This window comes from Myiozetetes cayanensis, unplaced genomic scaffold (assembly GCF_022539395.1).
Source record: "Myiozetetes cayanensis isolate MyiCay16 unplaced genomic scaffold, myiCay2020 scf14, whole genome shotgun sequence".
Taxonomy (NCBI): Eukaryota; Metazoa; Chordata; class Aves; order Passeriformes; family Tyrannidae; genus Myiozetetes; species Myiozetetes cayanensis.
Window position 1 is genome coordinate 18,638,012 of NW_026087048.1, and position 23,448 is coordinate 18,661,459.

At 45.7% G+C, this 23,448-nt stretch overlaps 1 protein-coding gene across 14 annotated transcripts in view; it reads right to left on the reverse strand.

Moving 5' to 3' along the window:
• MEGF11 (multiple EGF like domains 11) overlaps positions 1-23,448 on the reverse strand; it is a 252,033-nt gene that overhangs the window by 147,371 nt on the left and 81,214 nt on the right. For all 14 annotated transcript variants that reach the window (XM_050309804.1, XM_050309792.1, XM_050309791.1 and 11 more), the window contains one exon: positions 16,119-16,211. In XM_050309804.1, coding sequence (XP_050165761.1) covers positions 16,119-16,211 — 93 coding nt within the window. The remainder of the gene's footprint in view (positions 1-16,118; positions 16,212-23,448) is intronic.

Sequence of the window (23,448 nt, forward strand, 5' to 3'; positions counted from 1 at the left end):
CTGCCCCTGCAGCAGGCAATCAGCACAGCTCTGAGTGGAACTGCAGCTCAGGAGGCCCCTTCCCAGCCAGCAGTGAGGGGGGATTAAGGGCAATAAGGGAGGGGAGCAGAGGAAAAGAATGGATAAAAGCAGAAAGCCATAGAAGGGAGATGCTAAGAGACACAAGGGGGGACACAGTTTAGAACTGTGACATTGTTCACTGAGAGGGGGTTTTAATGAGATACAGGACTGCACTCAACTTCTAAAACAAAAGAACTGATTCATGTTCAATGTGTCCAGAGAATCCCTGTGTTAAAAGCCTGACATGAAAGGGGGGATGAGTGAGGAGACACCAGAAAGCCTCAATCAACGTGCCAGTTCATGTTCACCAGTACCTGTCAGATGTCCCTTTGTTAACAGGGGGCTGCAGAAAAAGGGTTCTGGTGGGGGAGTCCTTGGAAAGTCTGGCAGCACCATCAGCCAGGTGCTATCTGCTTATGCAGAACATGAAACAATCCCCACCACGTGGAAAAACAATTCCTGGGATGGTGCAGGTGATGTCAGTAGGAACACCACAAGCAAGGGACAGGGAGGAAGCTCTTTGCTTCATGGGTTTGAAATACAGTTTTATTAACTACAGATCAGGCCAAGGCTATTGATGCATTGATGTCTATATATTTAGATGAAAGTGCAATAATTAACTCCCTGTTTCTATCTCTTGGAAATAACAGGTAACCCAAGTGGAACTTTCTCTGTACTGTATTTTGGAGTTTACAGAGCTCTGGTACCTTGTGGTGCTGACCTGCTGTGGAGGGGTCTGTTCTCTAAATCCCATCAAAACAGCAAATATCTGCAATTCATTTCAGAACTCTGCCTGCATTAGAAGTTAATGTACTGATTAATTTACCTAATTACAGTAAACCAAACAATCCTGCAACTGGGGCTGGTCTGTTCACTTGCTGAAAATGCCCTTCCACAGAGCCCCTGCTGAGATGGGATCAGCTCCTGGGTACCCGAGGATGGGCCACGATAGAACTTCAAACATTTCTTCTGGTCATGTTTGTGTTTTTCAAGTCTGTCTCCTTTGAAATATCAGAGACTTGTTTGACATTTAATTTCCCCTCCTGCACTGAAACCAGGAAAATCCGTGGCTTTAGAGGAGGACACTGAGAGAGGAGCAAACATGAGCTGATCAGTCATGGAGGAGTGGAGGATGATGATGATGATGGTGATGATGATGATGATGATGGTTTCCCAAGCAGTGTCCAGGGACAATAAAGTTCAGCTTTTGTGCAGAGAGCTCACACCACACCAATTAACTACTGAATTCTCCTTCAGGAGGGGGAGGAGCTGGATCTGAGATCTTCAAGGAAACAGAAGTGGCAGAGGAACCTCACAATTCTCCTACCAGAGGGCTGAGCAGCACTGGAAATGCTCAGTGGTCAGATTTCCACTCACAAAGGAATTTTGTCATTAATGTGTTCTATCCCAAATAGAAAACTTCAACATTTGGGTCCCTCCTGAATCCCACTGTGATGGAAGTGTAAGAAGAAATGCTCAGTTATGAAGAAAAAGAGGATTTTTAACCTAATTTACCATAATTGTGCCTTGCCTTTCTGGAATGTTAGGAGAGTCTGAATTTCCTACACAAGTTGGGTGACTCATGTACCTGTACTGATCTTGGCTGATTTTGTTAAAGGAATATTCCATTTCATCAGAGAAATGTGGAAAGCCTGTGTTGTGCAAGAAGCACAGGAGGCATCATGGAAAGTGGTAGTGACAGAGTCAGAACATCTCTCCATCAGGACTCTCCATCATTTCGAGTTTACTTTAATGTGCTGCACTGTACTGTCATTTAATGTGTGACAGACTCACAGAAAAGGGAATTTGGGCTTTTATCTGCACCAGAAAACACAGGGCTGAAAGAAGCCACGGAACTTGGAGGGGAAGCACCTTCCTCGTTTGGCAGAGCGCTGGCCACAGTCACAATGCAGGGATTTCCAGAGCAGAGGGAAATGGAATTTGCAAAGATCCTGAGAACCACAACTGAGATGGAAATTTTAGTTTATTTAATGAAGCATTAATGCTTCCCTCCAGACAGCTCTGTGCTCTGTTTGCCTGCTCTCCCATTATGGCAATACCAGCTCAACCCAGACAATTCCCTGCCATTCCATTCACCTTTGCAAATTCTGATGTCCCTTCTCTCCATGTTTTCCCTTGCTCAGGATTAACAGGTCCTCCCTGTGCATCCAACCATCCAAAGGGCACGTGTGGAGTTTCCCTGAGTCTCCTTCTCTGCTCAGCCTAGAAGGCATTTCTGAGGGGAGCAGTTGTACCTGCTAAGAGAGAAACCACTCAGAAATGTTCAATATTGAGTTTTAAACACCTGATGAGGGCTGAGTTTCTGCTGGCAGTTACAGGAACGCAGAATAATTCCACTTGTGTGGCTGTGGATGAATAAAACTGTGATCAAAATGCAGTTCCAAGGCTCTCCCGAGATGCAACACGTCCTTTACAACAACAAAGCAAATGAAGCAAAAGAGGAGGAAAAGTGAATTAAAAACACATTGAACTCGCAGATACAAAACAAAGCTGGGATAAATATTAGCACTGATGATTTTCTTGCCATTATCCACAATGTGTTTTTCCTCACCAAAAAAAAAAAGAAGAAGAAGAAGAAAAAAAAGCAGAGGTTTAATACCGTCCATCACTCATGGAAGGGATGGAGCGTGAAAGATGCCTTGGAGCAAGTTAACGGCTTGGCTGTGCCTCAATTTGTCATAGTCATACACAAAGCAAAACTGCACCCCCTAACACATCCAAACATGTTGCATCCTGGAAGAACAACCCAACATCTGGTCATCTGTAACGCAGAGAGCACCGTCCTGACTGCGTGTCAGAGCAATCCATTAACATCCTTTCCTGCTGTCACACAGGACACAGGCAGGCACCTCACAGCACTAAACACTCCAGCTTCCCATCTGAAGGAGAAACATCTATTTCCTCTGCAGCACTTCTCATCTCCAAACTCCAGTGTCCCCCCCAAAGGCAGCCAGGATCACCATTCCATCCACCAGCACACGGAATGCAGAGGGAAAGGACGTGTCCAGGATGATGCAGCAGCCCAGGAACAGAGCTGGGAACAGAGCCCGAATTCCTGAATGTCAGCAAGGAATTCTACTCATCCTGTTGAATGTGCTGATGAAAATACAGCCTGTCATAAGGATTTCCAGGGCATTTCAGGACTGTGGAATGAAAATTACCACAGAATTCTTTGGACAGGCTCCCCATAAGAGAGTTCTGCTCTTTTATGCAGAGGACTCCCAGGGGCTTTCAAAATGCTCTGACCTCCTGCTTAAATATTCCATGTTTTCCGTCATATCCAGCCTCTTGCTCTGATTCAGAGATTACTGAAGTTACAGAAATAAAATAATTCATAGAATCATAGAATAGCTGAGGCAGAAAGGGCCCCTGGAGACCACCTAATCCAAACTCCTGCTCAAAGCAGGGTAAGCTGGAACAGGTTGCCAAAGACTGTCCAGTTGATTTTGAGTCTCTCCAAGAGCAACCTATCCCAGCACTGAACCACCCTTACGGTAGAAGAGCTTTTGAAAGCCTAAATGGAACTCCTTGTGTTTGACTGAGCCCTGAGCTGTGGAGTCTGAGCTCTCTGAAGGGGCCTGGAGCCCAGGTGCTGAGGGTGGAAGATGGTGAGACTTAGGGTGGTCCCTGAGAACTCCAGAACTGTCACCATCACAGCCCAGGAACAGGCTGGGTTCTTCCCAAGGGATTTCTGAATAAGCTCTGGCAAAGGTAATCCTACACCTGGGCTCTGTCCTAAAACTCCTGTGCCACCAAAAGAGTTCCCACGCTCTGCTGGTATTCCCAGACTGGAATCTGGGGGATTCCAGTGGCTGGAGTTTATCCCAGAAGATCAGATTTGCAGCAGTGCATGTATTATCTCCCTGCTCCCCCAGCTGAACGAGATGCAGGTGAGGAGCACTGGCAGACAGGCTACAGCAGATGACAAAGGAAAGATTATTCTGGCTTCCCAAGAATCCCCCAAGCTTCCAGCCATGCCTCCCTGCCTCCCACCCCAGCAGCAAGGTGTGCAATCTCCACGGAAAAATTGACCTTCCACAGGAACCCTCGTGTCTTCCTGCAAACCTGCCTCCTCCTGCAGTTTGTTCCCAGGCTTTGATCCTGCTTTGAAGCTATCACTGCAATCTAAGTAAGTCAGAGAGGGTATCAGGCTTTGGTCCTTGGCTAAAAACTTGCCTGTAATCAATTCTCATGATTTACTCCTCCTGCTACATAATTGAAACGCTGCAGCTCTGTCCATGGGGTTCATAACGGTGAGATCTGAGCAGGCTGGAGGAAGGTAAGAAACTCTTACCTCTAAACTACCCCAAAATGTTCCTTCTTTCCTGTTTTATCTTCTGTTAAAACTTGAATTTTGCGGGTTAATTTCACCCTCTACCCTGAATTTGATACATTTTTTTTTACCATTCTGGACAGGGTTATGCAGCCCAGCCTTCACATAAACAGGCACTGAGGGATGGGCAGAAAAGCTTTTGGAAATGAAAATGATGAACTGCAGGGCCTTTTCTGTGCAATGACCACCCTCCAAGATCAAAGGACGAGTGTTTCATCTCTCTCCTTTCTGCCTGATGCCCACAGAGCTCTTCCTCTTACAAAACACCCTCAGTAACAATTACACACCCCATTTCCATCTGGCATTCACTGTTATTCCTGGTGGGGCCTGAATCCTCTGGCACCACACATCCCAAAGCCAGGAAAGTGGATAAAACTCACCATGGCAAAGGGGTGTGGATGGGGACTTTTCTCATAAGCTCTCTCTCCCTTTTCCACCTTTCCCCAGGGAACTCCCTGCAGTTCTTTAAGCAGAAGTCTCTGTGTAGCAGAAAAGTCTCTTCTTCTTTGACTCCACACCCCAGAAACTCAACGTGCATTGTCATTCTCGGACTCTGCACACCTTGCAGGTCACTGATCATATTTTAGGAGTTCTTGTCATCACAAAGAGAGTGACACCCCTATCTGTGCCACTTCCCAGCTTCCCTGACAAATGGCCTGCACTGTGCTTTCTTCAACAAGATTGAGGTCTCCTGAACTCTCATTTTCACTCCCAAACATTCAGATATTCTGCTGGGCTAACATGGGCCTGTTTAATAAATAAAATCCTGCAGTGAATCAGGTCTTTTTGAGCTGGAAGGAAATGACTGGGGGATGTGCTTGTTACAGAACACACATTCAAGGCAATCAAATGCTATAAGGAAGGGTCAGGACTGCAGGTGTGAAGTATTTTCAGCAGCACAGAAATACAAGTGAACTCCTGGCTGTACAAATTTTCCTTAATGTGCAAAATTCCCGGTATTTCACCTCACCTTTTTGTCAGGAACAAAATAAAACCAAGCTATTGAAAACTGCACTTTCTTTGCTTGCAGGCCCAGAAAAGGCAGTTTGGGCAGTTGAATGCACTGTAATTTCCAGCATCCCACTTCAATACCTCGTGTTTGAACATTGCACAGTGTTTATTGAAGCCATAGTGCCCATGACTGCTGTAGAACACATGTTTATGCCCCTCCATAAACACTTAAACAGGTTTTTCTGCTGGCACCAAAACGAGACAAATGGCACTTTAACCAGAGCACTTCAGCTCTAAATCCTTCTCCTGTCAGGTTATCACCTGGTTGGAATTTTTGTGTCATGGTTTAACCCCAGATGGCAGCTAAAAAGCACCCAGCCACTCCCTCCCTCTGCTCAGTGGTGACAGGGGGAAAAGAACTGGAAAAGGGTGAAATATGTTGGTCAGAGATAAGAACAGTAATAATAATAATAATAATAATAATAATAATAATAATAATAATAATAATAGATAGAGATAGGCAACTCCCAACCAACTCCCCCCACTTTATACCCTCAGCACAGCATTCCATGGTGTGGAATATCCCTTTGCCCTGTTTGACTCAGCTGTCCTGGCCGTGCTCCCTCCCGGCTTCTTGTGCAGCTCCTCCCTGGCAGAGGGAAGATGGAAAGTCCTTGACTTTCTGCTGATCAACAGACTGTAAACCATCGGTGTGCTATCAGCATTGTTCTCATACTAAATCCAAGCCACAGCACTGGACCAGCTACCAGGAAGAAAAATAACTCCATTCCAGCTGAAACCAGAACAACTTTCACTCTCCCTGCCCTGCCTGTGGCATCTCCCACAGCCATTCCATCCTCTCTCCTTCCACTTCACCTTCCTATTTTGACAAAACCTGTAAATTCTACCTGGTAGTATCAGCCAGTAACTGCCTGCTCACAAGGCTGAAGTTGTGAGGTGCCTCACATGCATCATAGTGGTCAATTGTAAAACATCCAAATTCAGTTATGCATTGCCCCGAGCCCAGCTCCTGCACATTGACCTCCTTTTCCATCCCCACCTCCTCCTGGCTGTTCTCTCACCTTGCTGTTTCCCATTTCCCCCCAGATTCCTTCTCTGGCATGTCTCAATCTTTCTTTATTTTGCCCTGCTTTTTTATTCCACGCCTCCCTGTGCATCACCTTCCCCCTGCTCTTCCTGGCTTTGGGCTGTGTTCACAACTTGCAGTCGGTGGTAACGCTGCAACCACCTCCTCTGGAGTGTCAGGTATGATGCTGGCTCACCATCTGCTCATTTACCCCTTTGGTCACGACACATTCCCTCACTCTGAATGCTCTTCCTGATGGAGAACAGTGGGCTCTGTGCACTCCCTGCCAAAGCAAGATTAGCAGCGAGAACAAAACGCTCACCTGGAGCGGTGCAGGGAGGGCTCTGATCTGCCAGCCCTGGATTTACAGGCAGATATGCACTTGTTAAGTCCTCTGCTATCTCATTATTTCTCTCCACATCACTGAGGCAGACAAGCTGTCAACAAACATCCAGTTCACTGGGGACACGAGGTACCTGCTCCCGTGGCAAACGTTTTTGTGGTGTTTTAGAAGGACTACAAATAAGCGCCAGGGTATTGTTTGAGGGGCCTAAGAGGGATTTTCATGAGTGGAATTTAGGAGAACAGGATTTCTCGGAGAAAATTCCGAAAATATTTCACTCCAGAACCTTGCCATCACACTTAGAACAACACAAACACCGGGTCAAACAAAGGAAACTCCCTAAAACTTTCCCATTTTACACAGAGTGATTTAAGGTCATTATGACCTGCTCTTGCATGGAGAAGCTACTAGAAATGCAAGTGACTGTAGGGCTGTGGTAAAGAGAAAGCCCAAGGAGTGTTACCTGTACAATGGCACATTTACCTCCAGCTTTTGCTCTAAAAGAGATCTCTTATTCCTACACAAACATTCTATTGACATGAGAAGAACACCAATAAGTAGCAGAACAATTCACTCTACTGCCATATCCCCATCAGGCAATGCAGGAACTCTCATTTCTCTCATTTTCCAACTGCCACGTTGCATCACCGTAGTCCCCTGCAGATCTGCTCATCACATCTCTAAAGTTAGGAAAGCTGCCTCCAGGCTGTATTTTAACTGCAACCCACCCAAGGCAGCAGGGCCAGCTGTACCTCAGCTCCTCACTCCTCTTTAGCAAGGATATTATTAATTGATGGCTGAGCTCTTCCCAGCCCACCACGCTTCGCCGTCCCTTTTCAGCTCCAACACGGGCCCAGTCAATCCACACGACAAATATACTCGACTCCCACGGCAGCCAGGAAGAAATAAGGACTCCCCACCCCGTGGAGGCTCAGTTGAGTTCCCACAAAGTCAGGGTGAAGCCTGAGGACACATTCCAGGGTGTAAACACTTCCCTCTGGCACAGACACTGCCCACGCTGAGCGCCGGCTGGGCAGGGTGGGAGGGGATGGGGATGGGGATGGGGATGGGGATGGGGATGGGGATGGGGATGGGCACTGTTCAGTGCAGCAGCCAAGGCACAGCTGAAAGGCACTAAAATACACCCAGCTGCAACAATCTGAGCTGCAGGAGCTGAGGATCTTTGTATGCAGATGCTGGGATTTACATCCCAGTGAAGGAGCACTGCCAGGGAGAGCTGTGTATCCACACACTGTCCCCCCGTGCCTGGGCATGTCCCTGGTGCTGCTGGAATCATTTCCTGGCTGTGCCTCAGCTCTGGGGTGTCCACACACACAGCAGGGCTTGTGTCCAGCACTGGGGGATGAGTATCTGTCATTTATTAGCAGATTTTAGCTGCTGGAGGCCTAAAGGTGGATCTCAAGTCTAATTTTTGAATGAGACCTTTGGTTTTTCCTTTTACATTTCAATCTTTGAAGGCTGCCCAGAAAGTAAGTGTTGTAACTGGGAAGAACAGCAGCTTCTGGAAAATCCTAAGAGCACTGGGAGGGGCAGGAGGGCCTTTCCCAGTTGTAGGACATGTCTTTGGGGACAGATAGTCATAAATCAGAAAAAGTCAGAGCAGGCCTGAGGCTTCTCCAGCTTCAGGGGCCTGGAACAGCTCCCAGGGGATCTTCTGATTCCTTAGTGATGGACAACGAGCTCTGCCCTCTCCAAGCATTCCCTGAAATAGCTCACCATGCCTCACCCAGAGACAAGTGGTTTAGAAGCTTTCCTGAGGACCACTATACTTTTTTTCCCCTGTTTTTTAGCAGGCAAAAATCCCAGGAATATTTTTGAGTGGGTGTCCACAGCTGAGATTTTTGCCTACGCTCTGAGAGAGGAAATTTTGCTCTTTTCTCTGACAGCTCTTAGTGACCAGGCCATAAAATTATACCAATGGTACTTTTAAATTGATCTAAAGTCTGTTCATTTGTGTAGTGCACATTTAGAGCTACATTATTGTAAGATGCTCCAGCAATGAAATTCAGCATTAACAATTCAGTTCATTAAAAAGGATATTTTAGTGGGTTCTTTTTTTTTTTTCTTTTATAGCTATTACTCTAAAGTGAGAAAAACCTCAGTCAAATTAATAAAACTAACAACTCGTCACACAAGTGCTGCCTCTCTGTGAAGTCTGCTCTGCTCTCAACCAGTTTGGCAGCCAAAAAAGATGTCTGGGAGCCAAATTCCCCCTTGCATAACCACACAAACCTGCATGGGAATGCGTTTAGCCCCTTCAGTACTTGTAACCATGGTTTCATTTACTGAAAGTTATCCTGAAAGTGGAAAGTTTTAGTCAACCGTGGAGCCATTCCCCACACAAGAGAACAGTCACACCCTGAAGTTCACTCCCAGCTGGGAAAGGTTCACAGGGCTCTGCTGTGGGAGGGAGGGCTCAGGTACAAACACCTCAGCAACAGAACTTCCCTGGATGGCACTGTCAGCTCCCCAGGTTCACACCCAGCTCTCAATGCCTTTTCACACTCCCTTGGGAAGCATCAGCCCCTGACACGCTGCCCTGATGACAGGCAGGCAGTAGGGCTTTATACACAAGTGTGCCCACAGCTTCCCTCACTGGTTTCAGCACCAATTCAGACTGGTTTTCCAGAGATAGCCAGCACACAGAACTGTCTAACAGTTTAGTGGTGTAGAACACAGAATTCCCAGCTCAGGTACAGCTCACTGGGGCTGCAGAGTGGGTCGCTGTGGGGTGACATGTCCAGGTGGTCACTGGTCCTTACCTGTCCTCTCAGCTCCCGTTTTGTAGCTGTGAGCCCTAAAGCTCAGCCTGGATGATACTCAATAACTCCTGGTGCCCAAAACTGATCCTCACCAACCTGATTTCCACCTCATCTCTCAAGTTCCCACTCAGATGATGGCTTAAGCATTTATCTAACTTAAATGAGTTAAGGCTGTTCCTTATTGACTTTAAAAGGACTATTCCTATGCATGAAGTACAAGGCTGGATCAAGCCTTGAGAGCGAGGCCGGAGCTGGAAGACAGAACTCCAGGGACTGGAGCAGATGGAGTCAGGTCAGCAAAACTGACTCTTCAAAATCATCCAAAAGAGGAAGTCCCAGAGGGTTCTGGGACTGCTGGGGAAATGATCTGTGACTACCTTGGCTTTAGACATAACCAGATTTAGATTTAGGGGGGAGAGCTCTCCCCCCAGACTCTGACAGGGAAGATGAAGGTGAAAAGTGAAAGGACACAGGGTGCTGAATTTCTATTTTTCACTCACTTTAGTACAAGCTTAGAACAACTGGCAGCTGATCTATTAATCATCACTGAATCACATGGAAGTACAGAGAGAGATTCCTTCCCAAAGTAAATTCTAGGTCTCCTTTTCCTTTTCCAGACCAAACTGTTGCCCTTTGCCCAGCCCTGTTCCTGGATAATGTGACTCCTGTACCTTTCCACAAGCTTGCAGCACCTCCAAAGTGCTGAACTCCTGGAAGCTGAGAGGATACACATCCCTACCAGAGGGAGGAGGAGCAGCCCCAAACAGCTGGGCAGATATTAAGAGCTTCAGCAAGAGACACAACATTCCCACCGGATGAGAAATGATGGATTAGCCCAGTTTAAAGCAGCCAAGTTATGTGTGTAAAAATACAGGCAGGCCATGCTGCTGTGCTCCCACAGCACTGCACAGCAGCTTGTGTTTACTCTTCACTCCTGTCACAGCCTGTCCTGCGTGGGCTGGGCCTGGGAAGAGCTGCTGCCACCACGGGGACTGTTCCCACACGGAACTCGGGGCCCAGCCCAACATCCAGCAGAGGCAAAAATTCAACACAAGCTGTTTACCTGATTCCACCAGTTCAGCAGTGATTGAAGGGAGCTGGGTGGGGGGGTTTTTTTTAAGTTTAAGGGAGAGCAAATTGTTAGAACGGAGAGAGGCAGAAATCAATTCCACTCCGTAATTGCTATGGAAAGATCCTCGTGTGAGCCTCACTGGAGCTTGTTTTTACACATTTGCATTGCTTTGCATGATGCAGTTGTCACCCAGTCTGCAAATCACATCAGAATTAAGCTGTAATTTGAGCCTGGCTTAAATGAAAAGTGTATTAAAACTTTGAAGTCCACACGCTATGGATATGAAATTCTGTTTCAGCCAAAGCAATAATTAAGAGTGGATTGCAATTGAAGTTTAACAGCTTCAAACAGATCTTTAGAAACAGCATCCACACTCAACAGCTGGAACGACAAATGAAACACGGGGGCTGTGGGGAAAAAAGGAACATCACACCTGGCTCTGTCACCTCATCTGGCACTTGGATACACAGTCACTGAGATGCAAACCCACACACAGATGAATTCCCAGGCAAGGACCATGGACAGATGCCCCCGTGGCCCACTAGCAGTTTAGAACAGCTGAGGACCTGCACCTTTGCCCCTCTTTGGTGGACACTGGTGGTTTCCCAGTCAGTCCTATCCTAAAAACCTGAGGATGAAAAATCAAGTAATGAGTCTGGCAGATCAGTCTCTCACTTTAGGCTGAATTTTGTTTGAGCCTGCACTCAAAACCCAGGACTCTTTCCTTTGAACCTCATTTCTCCAAAAATAGTTCAAAGCATTCTGAGAACACGGATGCCAAAAATCCAGCCTGGAAACCACCCCAGCCTCAGTGTAAAGCACTCCCTTTCCTCCTGGGAGCTGTGCTGCTGCTTTGCACAGCCTGTCAAACAGCCCCTGCAGACTCAGCCAGCCCTCATTCACCACCTTGGGACTGAAGCATCAGCTGCTGCAGGGCTGGGCCCTCAAAGGGATCTTGCTGTGATCCCACACCTGCCTGTTGTTACAGCCCTGGCTATTCTGACAAAGAGATCAAGATGAAATAGCTTCTCGCTCCCAGTTTGTACAAAACACCCTTTCCAAGCAGAACTGTGTTACCCACGTGTGTACAGGCTGTGCCAGGCAGCAGCACCACAATCCCCTGCCCTGGGTGGTGCAGCAACAAGAAGGATGGTTTGGCATTATTATGCCAACACCTCTTTAATTACACTTTGGGCAAGTACTGTGTTTTCTCCCCAAAACTAATAGCAAAGCAAACACTTGGAAAACCACTTGATTTTCGCATTACAACCTCTGTGTTCGTTTACTGTGACATTTCCCAACCTGGCAAACATACTTTTTGGAAGCTTCTCGCTTTTAATTCAGGGTTTTTGCTCTGAACTTTCTTTTCCCTACCCACTGCCCCCCTGTTTTGTGAACCCTCTGTTAAGCAGAAAGATTTCTGTGATCTTCCCTGCAACGAAAAATGCTCATGAGAGTCAAAGCAGCCTTTAATAATACTGCCTGATTAACATCCTGAAAGAAAGACCACTTTATTCCTCACAGGTCTGATGAATTCTGTCAGAGGCTTATTTAGATTTCACTGAGGTCTTTTTTAGCTGTTTCTTCAAAACTGACTCAACGACGTCCTAAACACTTAATCTAAAGCAGATGAAAAGTTCTAATCATTTATTAAGTTAAGGATAAGAGAAAATTCTTTGCTGGATTGGGGCCTAAAGGCCTGCAAATACAGATGGCTGTTAGCAAGGTCCAGAAGAGGCCAAGTAACCACCAACAGGCAATTATATTCCTACCAGAACTTCAATTGTTTGAAGTTAATTGCTTTGAAATAATTGGACAGGTGAGCAGGTAAGTTCACACAGAGCATTTGCAGTTTTGCTTTGTATTTAAAGAAAACAACAGTGCAGATTGCACGGACAAAGCAGGCACGATTTTAACAAAAGGAGTTAAAAGGCAAGGGAAAAGTAGAGTTGGTTGTTTGGTTTTTTTAAAGACTTTTCCTTTCAGTTTTGAGCATCATTAAAACGCTGCAAATGTTTCATTCAAGAGCTTCTTTAGTTAATACCTCATTACTTCTCTTTTTATTGTTATGGTAATCAAGCCTTAATATATTGCAGCTTTCCAGCACGAAGTGAAGGCTAGGCCTGTGGGCATGGACAGATGTACAACAGCATGCAGTAAAACACAGGTACAGAGACATGCAGAGCTGAATATGGCACTGGGGTTTTTATAATTGTTTAGCAATTCATCTGAAGTTATTTTAACCTTGACAACAGATGAACTCGAACACGCCCCGCGAGCAGTCACTGGAAAGCTGCGCCGAAAAGCAACTTTTGTGACTGTTGTCTTACAGGTTGAGCTCTAGGAAAGCATGAAACCAAGGCTGAGCAGGGTGATTAAATTGTTTGCATGGCTACAGGCTGTAGCTGTAACTGTTCCAAACATTTAGCTGAGAGTATTTCAGCCAGGGGAGAATGATGATGTTGGGAAACTGCATTAACACCAAAGCCTTGCCTCCCCAGGGGAAATCAGGGCTCAGGGTCAGGATCCACACCCTCTCCTGTCACAGGCACACCGAAATTATAAACACTTACTTCTGGTTCTGAAGTGACACTTGGACCTTGTGCTGGAGCTCTGCTTAGGGTTGAATTCCCCCCCATCAAATCCAGTGAAAGTTATTTATAACTTTTAGAAAGTTATAATGGCCTTGTTGAAACAGCATCTCAGGAAGAGTGAGGGGCCTTAGATCTTCTACAATAAATGACAACACACGACCCCCAGTGTCAGGGAGGCTTCACTTCTCAGTGCTGCTTTCAGGAGAGATCATCCAGGAAACCATTCCAGCTCCTGGGAGATTTTCTAAATTTAAAGGGAGTGTTTTGGCTGGCGATCCCTTCCCCAGTGAAACCGCTTCAAAGAGCCAACAGGAAAAGCAATATGCCTGTGACTGCACAAAATCCCTGGGACTGAGCACCACACTGGGAAGTTCTGGAGCCCCACAGGGCTGGGGTGGCACCATCCAGCCACCAGCTCTGGTTTATCCCGAGCACAGCCCTGCAGGAGCATCCCAAACCACGCCTGGCACGGCAAACACACATGACCTTCAGAGTAGCTGCACGGTATGGATGTAGGAGCAGAGGAAAGCAGGCACAGCTGATGGATTATCCCAACAGAAGTGACAAGTGTTTTCCACATTCTGAGTGGGTTACAGTAAGGCATGACCCAAAATGGATCATGGAGCTGAAAAACCTGGTTAACCTCGGACAGGCAACACTCCCACTTCTTTCTTGGAAACACTTGGAGTAACAATGCACTGCATTCTGCTGAGATCTCCTGACTTAAACCTTTTGATTTAAACAAAGTCCCCCAGCAATAAAGAGGCCACTCACCCAAATTTCTGGTGTGCACTAAAAGCTGACTTCCATGAGGCCATTCACTCCTCCCAGCATTAAACTGGGAAGTGCTTGTGGGATCAGCCCCTGGGCCAGCAACACGTGTTGCCCAGTGTGTAACAAATGGAATGAGAGACAATGGGCACTATAGGCCAGCAAACACACTGATTATATTAATAAAAGAAAGCTTAAATTTTGAAGCTAATCCTGGGCTATCATTTATAAAAGTTACCGGGGCATATTTAATTTAGGAATTGGCCAACGCTTCCCTTTCCACCGCTGAAACCTCATAAATGAAATACCCTGGATCGGTGCCCGGCGCGGAAATAAAAGTTATGAATAATGTTTCTATCTCCATCATTGTCAGTGCTTTAATATTCCTAATTACTTTAAAAAGCTAAATATTCAATATAGCAAAAACCTTCTTTTTCTTTTATCTCCACTTGCAAGATTAGGGCAATTTAATAAGAGTTGCTGGGTAGTTTGAGCCCATGGGACCAGTCTGAGACCACTTTGACATCTCATCCTTTCCTTTCATCTTCACACAGCATGGAGAGTTTGTGACTCTGGGGGTATAAATGTGTACATCTCTGTGTGTGTGTGCATGCTGCCACAGTGTTTATTATTACCATTATTTTTAACTTCTGGGAACTGTACAAATACTGGCTGGAAGGTTAAACATATCAAAAGACAAAATGAGTTCCTGAGAATCTCTGCAATTATCCCACAATTCAAGGTGCTATTTTTCTTCTTTAATACATTGATAGAGGTGGATATTTAGTAAGTTGTGCTGCCCAATTTTTCCCTTGTCCACATGCCAGGTAATCCCAAAAGGTTGCTTCAAACCCCAAAGCACAGCCTTTGTTCCATCCTTAGAATCTCAGAATGGTTTGGGTGGGAAGGGACCTTGGAGCCCATCCAGTCCCACCCCTGCCATGGGCAGGGACACCTTCCACTAGCCCAGGTTGCTCCAAACCCCATCCAACCTGGCCTTGGACACTTCTAGGGATGGCAACAATCCTCCCTCCCTGCTGCCCTTGCTGCTGTGCCTGAGGGACATCACAGAGCTGCAGACAGAGCTGAATCACTGCCTTCAGCCTCTGCAGAGGTTCTTCCTCTGCCACATTGAACTCCCATTCCCTTCTATCCCCTCCCTCTATAGATCCCTTCTCTGTTACCTTTTTGCCTGGTAATTATGTTTTTTTCTTAAGATCTCAATCAATTTGGGAGGAAGGGAGGAAGAAAACACAAACTGAGACGTCCATTCAGCTTCATTTCACTGCATCTCTCCCCGTGTTCCTTTATTTACTTGCCTGATGCACAAATTGACTTCATTTAACAAGCTTATTTCTTTTATGTCAATAAGGCATCGGGCCCGTGTTCCAGCAGAGCTCAGATGTTTGTGCTGCCTGTTCCATTCCACATGAACCAAGCACAGAGACCTAAATTCACCACTGCCAATTAAGAGACTTTAACAAACACAGCCTCACCAGCTGGAGGAATTGAAAAGTGTGCATTAATTCCCCAGCAAAAGGTGCTTCCCTAACTCCTGCAGTATGGATTGGAGGTATGGATTGCAAGGCAGAAGGTAGAACCTGGACTGCCTGGAAAAGTCAATGGCAAAAACTCCCAGTGGCTTAAAAAGCCAAGGATTCTGTGAGCAGAGAGGGCTTTCCAAAGGGCTCCAACTCTCCACAGGGTATTTCGTGAGGAATGTGTTGTATTAAAGATTGAAGAGAGAAAAAATTCATAATACAGCTCTGTTATCTGTACTGGTATCCCAATAATCAAAAGCATTGAGAACATCAAGAGCACCTTCCACTGCATTTCACATTTCTTTGTAAAAAACAAGCAAAAAAGGCCAATGTCATTATCCCAGGAAAAGACATTATCACACATCCATGGAATACCAGAATGGTTTGGGTTGGAAGAGACTTTAAAGCACATCTCATTCCAAACCCCCCAACCATATTAATTATTCCAAACTAACAGACAAAATTCATTTTTCCACTTAGAGCATCCAAGTCCCAAGGCCACTGCCTGTTTTTTTTCCCATCAACACGAATCTTTTATCACGTTTTGGTAATGTTGACTCACCACTGGAGCAGTCAGTGCCTCCCCATCCTGGTTCACAGTGACACGTGTCAGGAGAGACACACCTGCCATGCACACACTCCTCGGTGCACAGAGCTGTGGAAGGAAACAACAGCATTGTAAACATGGCAAGTGGTTGCTAAACATGCCCTAAACTGGGCCTGAGAGAGCAAAGTTTGGTTTAAAAATATTAAACAAAGCAAACACACGCACAAAAGAATAACTGCCCCCAAGATTTAATTCTTGCTAAGTGACCAAAATAAAATGCAGGTCTCTTAACAGCAATAAATTCATTTGTCACTTCAGCCCTTTGTAATGAAAAACTCCAACACCAGGAATTCCTTTGCTTAGCAGTTGTGCTCCATAATAAAGTTTTTACCAAACTGACACTTCTTATTATATTAGAGAAGAGCAGCTTCTTATATCACACTCAAGTTGTGACTGTCCACAAGATAAAATGGAACTCGGTCCTGAAAGTGTATTAAGGCCCAAAATAGTAAAAAACAGCTCAAGGAAAGTAAATAATTTTACTCCATGATGCAGCAGCTGTAAGTGCAGTCCTGTCTGTTAAAGGTCATCCAGTTTTCCATGACCACAGTGCTCTCATCTCACTTGTTCACTGGTGAATTACTGAAAGTTCAGGATCCTCAAGGCTCAAACTAAGACAAACTGGCTGAGGAGCAGCTCAGAGTTTAAATAATTCCCTTCTCCTCTGCTGTTTCAGTGTCTGACAGTTCCCAGTGAGTGCCTTCGTGCCCACCACATCCTAAAAACTTGGACAGCACTGAATAAACTTGGACAGCACTGAATAACTGCTTTACAGGCTGGACTTTACTGCTCTGCACCTTGTTCCCATTTTACCACTCAGGACATATTGCCAAAAACTCAGGGTGTCAGAGATTGAAGCTGGAGGGTTAAGCTGGAACACATCCTTTCCATCTAGAATAACAGGTAGGAGTTATTAATGAGGATGATGCAGCTGCAGTGAGGTCACTATGGTAAAATGTATATACACACATTTAATAGAGACATCAAATATCTCTGATTTATGTCATATATAACCTACATTTGTGTATCCTGTGTTTTTACAGCAGATGGGAAAGGTCCCAGCTCCCTCCTGGGCCAAAAGCTCCCCCCCCAGTGTGTTGGACCTTGGAATGACTCCTGCTCCTCTGCACTCTGCCTGGACCCCCCCTGGATCCCCCCTCAGGCTGCAATCACAGCTCAGGGACACATTCTGCTGCCTGGTCTATGTTTGGGTCACTGCAGATCAAACCCGCAAAGCTGCTCACAAAATACCGAAATCCAACTTCAAATCACAGGTGAACTTTGAGTAATCCCTGGGACAAACCTTCCTGCTCTTTTATCCACCAGATCCCACGTGAGCAGTGATTAGAATGTTGTCTCGTTAAACCCACTGCGAGATCCTTGTAAATTAGTCATTTTCTTTCCACGTTTGCCGCATGTCAAAAATGCAATTTATTCTTATTTCATATCTTGTGTTTAGACAGTATTGCAGTGGGCATGAAATATTCATGGCTAATTCTCCAGTCACTAATTGTCCTAATCTTCTGTGCATTTATTTGAGTCCAGACAGGGTTTCTGGAGACAGGGAGGCATCCCAGGCTACAGCTGTAACATGGAGTTCAAGACAGGATATTGGAAAAACAGGATTTTCCAATAAAATATACGCACCTCCCTGCAATCATTTGAAAATGGCTGGGTATTATTTACAATAATAAATCATTCTTACATGTGAAATGTGTAAGATTCTTATCCTTTTAACCAGGCTGGTTCTGAGCCCGAGGCAAACTTTGTCAGCAAGAAGGCTGATGGTGGACTAGTTTTTTGGCCTTCCCAAATAACAAAACTCCTGCTCATCACTGGCCTGAATTTAATTGATTTCCACAGGGACATATCACACCTTAACTATGTTAATAAAAATATGGAATAATAATCAATAATTAGGGTAATAAAGTTCACTTGATCACTCGTCCATGGACAGAAGTGCTCCTGTCCCATGGGAGGAGGGCAGTGAGACTTAGAAGGAAGATTCAAGATAGAATTGCTCATTTTAAAGCACTCAGTGACATGAAAAGTGGTAAAAATGTACTATAAGGAGCTGTATCTTTGTTTTCAGGTGTTTTGAAGTCCTGCATAGCTGAAGATGACAATGTTTAATGAGCAGTTGAAGAGTTAAATAGAGACACTCATTAGAACTGTGGGTTCTCTGATCTCTGGTTGATTAACCTGCTAAACAAATAGCTGTGAACTCAACATGAGGTGACCAATCCCATATGTGGGTGGGGGTGACAGAACCCTCCCCTTTTCTAAAAGGAGAAATTTTGATATAAATAATTGTATTTAAGGAGGCAAATAATCAGACTCCTGCACTGCCTGCTTCAAATCAGGCCCATAAAGGTCATACCCTAATAAAGGTGCAACTCTAAAGTTTTACCACGGCAAATAAAATTCTGAATTTCTCCTATAAAAGGGAAGTCTTGCCTTGCTCTAGTCTTTGGAGTTGAAATTAATTTTTCATTCTATTAACATTCAGCATAATAGGACACAATGGTCCCCAAGGCATTCTCCATAACACACTTTGTTCAGGGGTTTGCAAATGATCTTACCACTTAATGGAACCATAAAAATTACTTGCACATAAAGGTCAAGAAAAATAAAGGTAAGTATATACTTTGTGACACTGTCCTGTCCAAAGGCCCCTGGAGTAAAGAAAACTTGGGACTAATGCAAGGACCATCATTCCTGCCAGCCAAGCACTTCAACCTTTGGAATTCCAGACATTTCGTGTCTGCGCTTTCCCTCCACCCCTTCTCCCCAGCAATCCAGCACCTCATTGATCAGGGCATCATTAGCATTCCTGGCATGGCTTTAACATCAGGTTGTAGTTTGATTCAGCCTGGTAATAAAATGACCTACATCAAAGCCCTGCCAAAATGCCATCTTTGTGGCAATGTGTTTAGCATGAGTTATTTGCCCATATTCAAGGTTACACAGCAACTGCTCCTTATCATGCAATTTAAAGGCAACAAAAGGCTTCTGCAACAATTCATTTGATGCTTATCACTTACTTTATAATTACACACAGGGCTTTTTTTAACATGTAAGGTCAATCCCCAGGGAAAAGAGACCGAAAGACTAAACTTTATTCCCACCTCAAACGGCTGCACAGGTTTCTCTAACACTAGCACTGATTTTTTAATTGGTGTCTAGAACTTGAATTTGGATATATGAAATGGTTTGTCTGTGTCTCCTCTGCACAAAGGTGCATTCCTCTGTATGGACCCAAACTGGGATGCTGCAGGGGTTAAACACTGTGCTACCCTGCTCATCACCACACCACCAACCACTGACCTCTGGTGCCTCCCAATCACACTCCCAGCCTCTTCCTAGAGGTCAAAGTGCATTTAGGGAAGAGTTTCATCCCAGGGGAGTAGGTATGGAGTGATCTAGCTTGGGAAAGTTTTGTTGCCTTGTCCAAAAATATGCCTTGTGTGTTTATCTCACAAAAGACAGGGTCACAAGCAACACCACTTGTGCTTGCAGTGTCTGTGGTGACATTTGCAGCGGTCCTTGGGACCTGGGGGAGTTCACAGCCACCGACCCTGCAACTTCCATCTGTCTCCCCCTCTGCTGTGCCAGACAGGCAAAATATCCTCCAAACAAAGAGCAGGACAACTACAAAGTGTAAAGGAAGCCAGGGCAGAGAGCAGAAAACAGGCTGTGTGAGCTGCCCTCGCCTCCAGACTCTGGAGGTTCCTGGGCTCCGTGGGCTTTGTGCCCAGGGATGGCAGCACAGCCAGGGGGTGATGGAAAGCATAAATAAGTGTAGATACATTATAATAATGGAAAACACTGCTAAATGGATATGGATGCTACTGTGAGACACAATGAGAAACTCAGGCACTCGCCTGGAACGGCACAGAATGACCTGGTTGTTGTGACTGCACATGTGGCACAAGGACACCGCTCCAAAATACTTGTCTTTCCTCTGCCCTGCCTTAGGCAGTCTCTGCCAGTTTGTCTTCACAATGCACTTATCTCGCCCAAACTCTGAGCACTTTCATTTATTTGCTGTTAACCAGAGGTAAACCTGCATTTCTCTTCTTTCATCTTGCTGGTATTTTAAGTTCAGCCCATTTCACCAGTTTGCCCTGTGCTTGAGAGCTGCTGGACTAAACAAAGCACAAATTTAATGGGAAAAGAGTGATGTTTTCCTTCAATATTTAATATGTGCCCCTGAAACACGTTCCCCCAGCCCCTTGTGCCTCTTTGGGGGGGAAGAATAATTTTGTCAGGTGAAATGGCCGTTATCTCATGGCCAGTGGTTTCAGATAACGCACTGAGGTCAAAGCAGATGAAAACAGATGAAAAAGATTTCTGCTCTTATCCATCAGGAATCTGTTCACTCAGGGCCTCTCTGGTGTTTCCATCTTAATGTACTGGCCTGGATCCAGGCTGTGCTGAGTCCACAATATCAGCTTCATTAGATAAGCCTGGAGTCAGCTCTTGGCTGGATTCTCTCCGACCGTGCTCAGGGAAGGGAGGTGTGAGAGCAGAAGAAAGATGACCACAGCTAATGCATCCAGGTGGGTTTTCCTCACTCTTACATTACTGTTTATTTGTGGAATGGAAGATTCCCTCTCTAAATCATTGACTTCCCAGCAGGAATCCAGATGATTTGATGTTTTCCTGGATAACTGTTCCAATGAAGTGGGATAATGGTTCTTTGCACTGCCTCATGCCTGTTTCTGTGGTCACCACTCAGGATACATCCATTAATTTATCACCTTGGAAAGCACTTTTGTGCAAGGTTTAGCGATCTCAGGGATGAAGAGATCTCAAAGCCTGCTCAGGCTTTGAGCAATTCATTGTTTCCGAGCATGGCAACCCCTCTTTTTCATCTCCCCATGAAAGTACCAGCAAAAAAAACCCCACAAACCCGAGGAGATCAATGTGAGCAATGGAAGGATGAGGCTGATGCAGATCAGGAGACAGCAATGGGTCACAAGGTCAGCTCCTTTCCCTGTAGGGGCAATTCCATCCCTTTTTTGCAGGTTTGGAATGAGAGACTCTGCATCAATGCAATCAGAGCAGGATCAATGCTCTTTCTTGTCGCCTGGGCCACGGGGAGTGTCTGACCAGGGCCTCAGTGAGGTATTGATCTGCTCCAGGTTGTGCCATCCTCACTCCTGACACCCAGCCACAGCTCAGGGATTAGGCCACAACAGAAATGACTCGTAAATGTCTGAAGTCAAAGAACTGTGGAGACACATTTTGAGGATTTTTGTCCTCTCCCAGGAGCAGAATCTGACACATGTCAGTGAGCACCAATAAATCCCTGTATCAATCTGCTGGGAGGTGAAGATTTGTTAATAAGCATAAAATCTATGGTAGTTCAGTTTACCTTTCTATCAGCTGATAAATGGCAACCTGGGGTTCTGATGACTAATGAGGTGAACACAGGGCCTCCCACATTCCTGTCCTGACTGAGTGTCCCAGCCTTGTGACACGGGCTAGTTCACAGGTCCAGGAATAATTCCAGCCAGTGATTTGGACTCTCAGGACCCTCCCAGAAGGAATGGCCACAGTTTAGTGTCACTGGAGGAGCTGGCACTGAGGAGAACCTTGTTCAGTCCAAGTTCCAATGCACTGCTGTGGGACTTTTCCCCATGGAGGGCATGGGGATGTAAACTGTGCCAGGGGAAGGGCAGGGCAGGGACTGTCACTTCTCTACAAGCTCTGAGAAACACAAGAGTGGTGGAGCCCAGTTTGGAATCCCAGTCAGGCCGGTTCTGAGGAACAGCTGAGCTGGAGCAGCACATCCCTGAGCCAGGAACAGCACTGCACCAGTGACCATGGAACAGTGACAGTAACAGAGGAGAAGGTTAGAGCTGCAAAAGGAGAGGTCGATGGCAATCACACACTTAACAGACTCTTTGTGGCATTTTGATGCCCCATTGGTTTCATCTGCTCTGGTGGAGAGAGGGGATGGGAGATAGTGCTGAGCAGGTAATGATGTCTGTGGAACAGCAAATGCCAGAGAGCACAGCTGGGGTCAGGGAGCTGAGCCACCTTCACCTTCAGCTGGGAGAGTAACAAGAGCTTTGCAGGACCTCAGAGCACACAAAGGGATGGTGGGAAGGCACTGGGGGACTCTGAGCACTCAGGTGCATCTGCCCTGCAAAGTGGACAGTTCCAGGGCTGGTGAAAGCAACACTAATCCCTCAGCCTGCAGATAAAGTGCCAGCCCAGCTCTGGCAAGAGCACAGGGACCCTGCTAACCCCAGTGCTCCAGAGGGATCAGGAGACACAAAACCTGCGCTCTGGGGGGCAAAGAGAGAAATTCCTCCTTCAGAGGAAATCCTGACCATGCTTCCAAATCACTCACCAATTTTTAAGGCTCAGTCTTTCTCACTCCCATAACAACAGTGAATCTGAGAACTCACTGGAGATCAGCTAAATATTGATAATGGTTGATCTCTTAAGGCCTGGAACTGATTTTATGCATTTTCTGCCATTGCTTCAACTAGAAATAATCATTGCATTCTGCCATGTCGGGAGGGAAGGGTTATGCTGAGATCAATTCTGCTGATCAATGTTCTAATGCAATATTATTCTCTGGGATAATTTCAGCATTTAAGTTTTCCTGGTAAACGATTTCCCATTGCCTCACTGCCGGGTTCAAAACAATCATTAGCACCAGTTCAAACTGTTAATGAGGTTAAGGGAGATCCTGAATCAGCAGAGCAGGATCTATGACCCAGGAAAGCTTTTCCCCTCCTGTGTCCTCCTCTGTCTACTCCTTCCACTTTGGTAAATCGACCGACTCGTTCCAGCAATTTGTTGAAAATACATTTTCACTGGTTAATTTTCCACTGGAACTTGATTCATCCAACCAACAAACTTAATGACAATTTGTCTGCAAACTGTGCTTGATGTGGCACCTTCAGGAAGGGCAGCACAATCTCCCTCTAAGTACTGCAGAAATATCAACATCTCCTCTTGGCACTGCCTTTCATCCCCTCTGTACAGGACCCACTGCACCAAAAGTAAACACAGCCAAGTAGGATTTGCCTGCAGGAAGCTCCAGGATTTTTGAGAAGGGAAGAGGGAAGAAGCCATTCTCCTGTGCCAAAACCAGAGGAAGTTTTCCCCGATCATTCTGTTTTAAAGGGGGGAATAAATCATCCTGTTTTGTTGCCTGAGGGAATGCAATTCCTGACAGGCTGGGAGAAGATCCCTGCTCCTTTCAGCTTTGCTGCCAACACGTGGAGCAGCTGCCAGAACTACCAGAAGAAGATTGAGCATA